This window comes from Octopus bimaculoides, chromosome 8, assembly GCF_046866305.1.
Source record: "Octopus bimaculoides isolate indiv1 chromosome 8, ASM4686630v1, whole genome shotgun sequence".
NCBI lineage: Eukaryota > Metazoa > Mollusca > Cephalopoda > Octopoda > Octopodidae > Octopus > Octopus bimaculoides.
Genome location: NC_142935.1, coordinates 30,863,128 through 30,871,215, shown reverse-complemented (window position 1 = coordinate 30,871,215; position 8,088 = coordinate 30,863,128). Strand labels below are relative to the sequence as shown.

Sequence of the window (8,088 nt, the reverse complement as noted above, 5' to 3'; positions counted from 1 at the left end):
ATATATATATATATATATATATATATATATATATATATATATATATATATATATATATATATATATATATATATATATATATATATATATATATATATATATATATATTATTCATTTAAAATATAGAGATGCCTATAATAGAACATCTAACCCGCTAGAAAGAGCAGCAAAAAACTCCATACCACAAAAATAGGGATAATTTCGAAAGAGAATGAAAAATAAAAACATTTTTACCAGTCTATAAAAATGTTTTTACTTTTCATTCTCTTTTGAAATTATCCCTATTTTTGTGGTATAGAGTTTTTTGCTGCTCTTTCTAGCGGGTTAGATGTCCTATTATAGGCATCTCTATATTTTAAATGAATAATATATATGTAGTCTATTGACTAATTTTTTATTCTCGCTGGACCACTGGTGGTAAATTAAATTTCTAAAATTTCTTTTGCTGCCCTATGATTAATAATAATAAATAAATAAATATATATATATATATATATATGTTGTTTTCACTGTCCATTTTTTCCTGTCTTGGTTTGTGTTTGCCACCTTGGAATCCTCTGTGTAGTTGGTTGATCCACTACTCAGGAAGAGACTATTCTAGAGTACGCTGTCTGGTCTTCGAAACGTCTAGATAGAATAGAGACAGCTGATGAAGGGATATTCCAAGGGGCTTTCCGTTTTCCTATGTGTTCGTTCCGTTGTCTGTAGTTTATTGTTCTAACGTCCTGTACCCTGATATGCATGTATATACACATGTAGATGTAAGTATGTACATATATGTGTGTATACATGTATATATATTCTTTGTATTATTATATATATATATATACATACATGTATATATATATATACACACACACACACACACATATGTATGTATGTATGTATGTATGTGTTTCTGTGGGTGTGTGCATGCATGTGTGCATGCGTGTGTGTGCATGTGCGCGCGCGCATGTTTCATGTCTTCATTTGTCTCTCTCCCACCACCACTTGACAACACGTGTTGACACATTTAAGTCCCTGTAACTTAGCGGTTCAGCAAAATGACTGATAGAAGAAGTATCACGCTTCAAAAAATAAACAAAAAAAAAAAACCAAATAAAAAACAATAGACAAATAAAAAGAGTAAGAAGTACGGTAGTTGATTCGTTTTGACAAAAATTCGTAACGGAGTGGCCCAGAATAGCTGCAGTCCAATAACTGAAACAAATAATAAAAGATAGAAATAATTAATCAAGGAAATTTTAATTATGATTTCATCTTTATTGATGAGAGCAAATTGTAATTTAAATAACTGTGGTCAAAAACACAGGGAGATAACCCAAAAGTTTTAATTAATTAAAAGTAATGATATGCGAAATGGGAGAGAGTCTTATTGTTACTAGTATGGAGACTTATAGATGAAGGATGTTAACAGCTGCGAGAAAACCGAAATCGGAAGGCTTTTGGAATAAGGTCTCTTGTTATATTTGTTCTGCCCTAAAGTAAACATACTCCCTTGCCACTTTTGCCGTGGGAAATACAGTGGATCAGTAGCTGGCATGTTTGGAAACTATAACTAATAGCGCGATCGTTCTCTAATCCAGGGGTTTTCAAACTGTGGTCTGCGGACCACAGGGGGTCCGCAAGGACAAGACAGGGTGTCCGTGGACAACAAATACTTTTTATGGGCAATTTGATTTTATATATGTTTTTTAATCGAAATCTTTTAATTGACAATAAACCTATTTGTTAAATACTGTTAAATAAATAAATGTAAAAATATGTTATTTTAAGCAAATATGTATAAATTTCATAAGCGTTTATAAGGGGGTCTCTAAGGTAAAGCCTGAAATATAAAGGGGTCCGCAAGTCAAAAAGTTTGAAAACCCCTGCTCTAACCGCATTATAAATTCTGAAAAAATTACAATAGATAAGTAAACATTGAGCACATAATGTATTTGTGTTTTGAGCATGGTCAAAAGTTATGATTGGCTACCGGTGCTGCCACTAATGAAGCAACGGCGGATTTAACTTCCACCAAAGGGGAAGAACCAATAAAAAACTCGGTGATGTCAAACGGTGCAGGCATCAGCGGTTGCCTGTAACAGCGGCTTTCGCTGTTCTCATACGGACACATTATTGTTTTTTTTTTTTGTATATACAGGCCTGCACTTGTAAATGTTTATTCGCTGTTAACCGTAATTAGAGAACAAGCGGGCGTTTAAGCTTCATACACAGAGTCGTGTAGTCTGGCTATCAATACATAAAATGGAGGACTCGCCGAGTCCTCAAGATACTCTCTCGCAAATCTGGATGCTATACACGGCCAAGGTGAGTACAATTACCATTAGGTTTATATATTTGTTATCCCATCTAAATTGTTTCGTTATTTGGCTGATGGATTGTTCTCTTGTGTTTATCGCGTTTGTAACACATGTCTAGGGGTGGTTATTTATCGTTAATGTCCTTCAGCTTTTAGTCATCGTTCAGCATTAACTTGGGCTTAATGGTCCATAAACACAGAAACACGTTTCCTTTGAAGGACTCCGCTGCTATGAGGGAGCCTCTACGTGGTTACTCGACATGCTAGAAATAGCGACCATCTCTCCCTCAAAGCACAGTTTTTTGTTTTTTTTCAAAAAAGGAAGGACACATTGAATATTAGAGAGAAAAACGAGATGATCAGGTTTTTTTTTTAACACCTTTGACTAAAGGTTTACTTAATTGGGGCTGAAATAACTCTTTCCTCTTCAACCATCACAAGACAACTGTCATATAAACACGCACACGCTGTTGAGATGCAATTATATTATTTTATTCTTATTAATGTTCAACATAAAACCAGCTGTCATTTATTTCTACTATGATTACGTTTATTATTATTATTATTATGCAAAAACTAATTAGCTACCAAACTTCTTGTCCTAACTTCTCACGCCTTATCGACGGCCACACGTTTCTGCTTTCGCTATATCTTTTTCCTTCAATTCTATCGACTGTTGCTGCTCCTTATTTATATTCACAACAACTCTTGAGTAATTATTTCACTTGTTCAATAATATAATTAATTTTGTAGACCGATTGTTGTGTATCCGGGTGGGTGGGCGATCGTGCATACACACACACATCAATATAATTCTTTCGTGAGGTGAAAAAACTACCCAAAAACATTCAGTTTTCTTTTCTATTCACACACACACACTCAGATTGAAAGAAAAGTATTTAATATGTCAAGGATAGTAAGTTACAGCTTTTACTAGAGAGAAATTTGCACGTGTAACAATCACTTGGTAAAGTTCTCACACCTTTATTGCTCTTAGGAGGGTATGTAATCATTGTATTTTTATGACAGCGATAGGAATAAAACACTTCTCGTAGTCATATCTACCTTTCTCTCTGCGTGTACGTATTCTCTACCTATTACTCAATCTTTTTTCCCCTCATGCAACCCACTTTCTTTGCGTATATATATATATATACATACATATATATATATATATATATGCCGTATATATATATATATATATATATATATATATATATATATATATATATATATGCCGTATATATATATATATATGCCGTATATATATATATATATATATATATATATATATATATATATATATATATATATATATATATATATATGCCGTATATATATATATATATATATGCCGTATATATATATATATATATATGCCGTATATATATATATATATATGCCGTATATATATATATATATATATGCCGTATATATATATATATATATGCCGTATATATATATATATATGCCGTATATATATATATATATATATATATATATGCCGTATATATATATATATATGCCGTATATATATATATATATATATATATATGCCGTATATATATATATATATATGCCGTATATATATATATATATATATGCCGTATATATATATATATATATATATGCCGTATATATATATATATATATATATATGCCGTATATATATATATATATGCCGTATATATATATATATATATATGCCGTATATATATATATATATATATGCCGTATATATATATATATATATATATATATGCCGTATATATATATATATATATATGCCGTATATATATATATATATATATATATGCCGTATATATATATATATATATATATGCCGTATATATATATATATATATATATGCCGTATATATATATATATATATATATGCCGTATATATATATATATATATATATATGCCGTATATATATATATATATATATGCCGTATATATATATATATATATGCCGTATATATATATATATATATATATGCCGTATATATATATATATATATATATGCCGTATATATATATATATATATATATGCCGTATATATATATATATATATATATGCCGTATATATATATATATATATGCCGTATATATATATATATATATGCCGTATATATATATATATATATATATATATGCCGTATATATATATATATATATGCCGTATATATATATATATATATGCCGTATATATATATATATATATGCCGTATATATATATATATATATGCCGTATATATATATATATATATGCCGTATATATATATATATATATATATGCCGTATATATATATATATATATATATGCCGTATATATATATATATATATATATATATGCCGTATATATATATATATATATATGCCGTATATATATATATATATATATATATATGCCGTATATATATATATATATATGCCGTATATATATATATATGCCGTATATATATATATATATATGCCGTATATATATATATATATATATATGCCGTATATATATATATATATATATATATATATATATATGCCGTATATATATATATATATATATATATGCCGTATATATATATATATATATATATATATATATATGCCGTATATATATATATATATATATATATATGCCGTATATATATATATATATATATATGCCGTATATATATATATATATATATATGCCGTATATATATATATATATATATATGCCGTATATATATATATATATATATATATATATATATATATGCCGTATATATATATATATATATATATATGCCGTATATATATATATATATATATATATGCCGTATATATATATATATATATATATATGCCGTATATATATATATGCCGTATATATATATATGCCGTATATATATATATGCCGTATATATATATATGCCGTATATATATATATGCCATATATATATATATGCCGTATATATATATATATGCCGTATATATATATATATATATATGCCGTATATATATATATATGCCGTATATATATATATATGCCGTATATATATATATATATATATGCCGTATATATATATATATATATGCCGTATATATATATATATATATATGCCGTATATATATATATATATATGCCGTATATATATATATATATATGCCGTATATATATATATATATATGCCGTATATATATATATATATATATATGCCGTATATATATATATATATATGCCGTATATATATATATATATATGCCGTATATATATATATATATATGCCGTATATATATATATATATATATGCCGTATATATATATATATATATATATGCCGTATATATATATATATGCCGTATATATATATATATATGCCGTATATATATATATATATGCCGTATATATATATATATATGCCGTATATATATATATATATGCCGTATATATATATATATATGCCGTATATATATATATATATGCCGTATATATATATATGCCGTATATATATATATGCCGTATATATATATATGCCGTATATATATATATGCCATATATATATATATGCCATATATATATATATGCCGTATATATATATATATATATATATGCCGTATATATATATATATATATATATATGCCGTATATATATATATATATATATATGCCATATATATATGTATATATACACACACACCTCTATGTGCGCGCGTGTATGCGCCTGTTAACTTGGTTTATACGCACCGACTTTCGTGGCACGTGTAAATCAAATATACTTCATACCTGGAATTCGTTTTGTCAACTCACCTGTCTGACTGACAGCCAGCTACATGTTTTTAAGTGAATATCAAAATGTGAAACTTTTTTTTTTTTTTTCTTTATTTGTTACGGGATTTCATATAACAAGAATTTAGTTCATTTCATTGTTGGGGGGATCCAGTCACTTGTGTGGTGACGGATTTATTTAACTGATTCTCTGATTTGACAAATAACAAGCCAAATAAATATTTGATAACTATAGAAGACTTGGTTTCTATTAATGCATTGTTGCTAATAACTGCGCCTTTTAACTGTTGCTGTATTCTAACACTTAAATTTCTTAACCCCCGTCATAATAAAAGGGGGTTTCTTATTTTGGTGGTCTATCGTGTTTGATATATCACCTATGTGTTATAGCTGTAATTACCCGACTACAAACAATCACAAATGATTCTCCATGTAGAGCGGGTCTATTATATACATTTTAAACCTTTCTTCTCTGTCGACATCTTTCACTCTGTCTGTTGCTCATTGTTATAAACAGTCATTGTTATTGTTTTCTGTCTAATGTCATCGTGTTGACTAAATCCTTGATTTTAATAACACTGAGGGTTAAGCGACTTTCAAGAAGCCCCCATCATTTCCCTTATGTTACACTAAAATCTCTTTAATTTTTACCCGTTGAAGATTAATTAGAATTTTAGCAATTTGGTGCCCCCTTGATCATAAAAATAGTTTAATCTATCAAATTTAAGGTATTCTTTGCTGTTGTAATTTTATCGTCTCTCCTCTTTACATACTCACACCTCTCTCTCATCACTCACTCATCCTCCTTAAACCCGGATTTTAAGATTTAATTGTGTATAATATTTACGTGGTAATTTAATTAGTTTAAAACACTTGGCTATTTTCATTCTGTCGTTGGATGCAAACAAGAATAGTCTATTCCATAAAGTACTTAGGCATTATTAATGAGCTGAATATTTTCACAGATGTAACTTTGTGTTTATCTGTTTATTTAGATGTGTTTAGACGAATAAAATCGTACTTTATCGTTTCCTTGTCATTACTGGTGATAAGGAAATTATTCGATAAGTCAGTTTTTACGTAAGGTTTGTCAGTCGCGCAACCGTTCGGTCTTAAGTTGGTAAAGCGTGCAGATATTCCATTCATTAAATGTTATCAATTTTTCTTTCTAGTCATTTTGCTCGTGGTTATTTAACACATTGATTGAAATTTGGTCACCAAAGTGTGAATTTACTACACTTCAAAACATTTTTACCTTTACGGATAAAAACAAAAATTTAAATTAAGAACTAGTGAAGTGAAACATTAACATAATAAGCTTATCAACAGCACTACCAACGAACCAACCAATCTTTTGCCCTGTGTCCCACCAGGCTACATACTTTGGTTATAACATATTGACACACTTCCAAATACTATCCTTCAGCACATACAAGATCCTAACACAACACAGAAAACACAAGGGATGGTACCTCTCAACTAAGGGATGGTACCTCTGCGTCTTCAAACACTCGCACCGACACGTAACCAACTACACTGACAAATCTCGAGTGTCATGCTTTTTACTTCACACTTCTAGCTTCCATAACCATATGCCAAACAATTCCTTTCTCTCTTTTTGACTACCCCCCCTCCCATCATCATCATCATCATCACATATTCACACTTCAATAAGCCAAGCTAAACAAACACTTAGGCAAAACTAAGAGTTTATAAAATAAATGAAGCGCTTATCAGACTCACCAAATATTGCAATACAGAAAGTAAAAATAGGAGGGAAAAGGGGGAGTGAAAGGAGGGGAGAAAATCACCAAGTAATATGAAGAATACAACACTAATTACACAACTGAAATGATCAACTTGCAGAAATTAAGGACAACCGTGAATACAACACACAATTCCTTTATATACAAGAGTAATAAAACTCTATGAAACTAAACAAGGAAATGACATAGTAAACAAACCAAATCAACGCAGAATCCTGGCGAGCATTTTTGTACCCTGTACA

General features: G+C 28.5%; 1 protein-coding gene across 4 annotated transcripts in view; it reads left to right on the top strand.

Moving 5' to 3' along the window:
• The first annotated feature begins 2,029 nt into the window (after window positions 1–2,029).
• The window catches only part of LOC106874635 (neurobeachin-like protein 1), a 228,537-nt gene continuing 222,478 nt past the window's right edge, over window positions 2,030–8,088 (top strand). For 3 of the 4 annotated variants that reach the window (XM_089356298.1, XM_089356295.1, XM_089356294.1), the window contains exon 1: window positions 2,036–2,313. In XM_089356298.1, the coding sequence (XP_089212424.1) occupies window positions 2,251–2,313 (63 nt within the window). In that variant the 5' untranslated portion in view covers window positions 2,036–2,250. Of the gene's footprint in view, window positions 2,314–8,088 lie in introns of all 4 variants that reach the window. The other variant, XM_089356297.1, reaches the window with a different exon arrangement.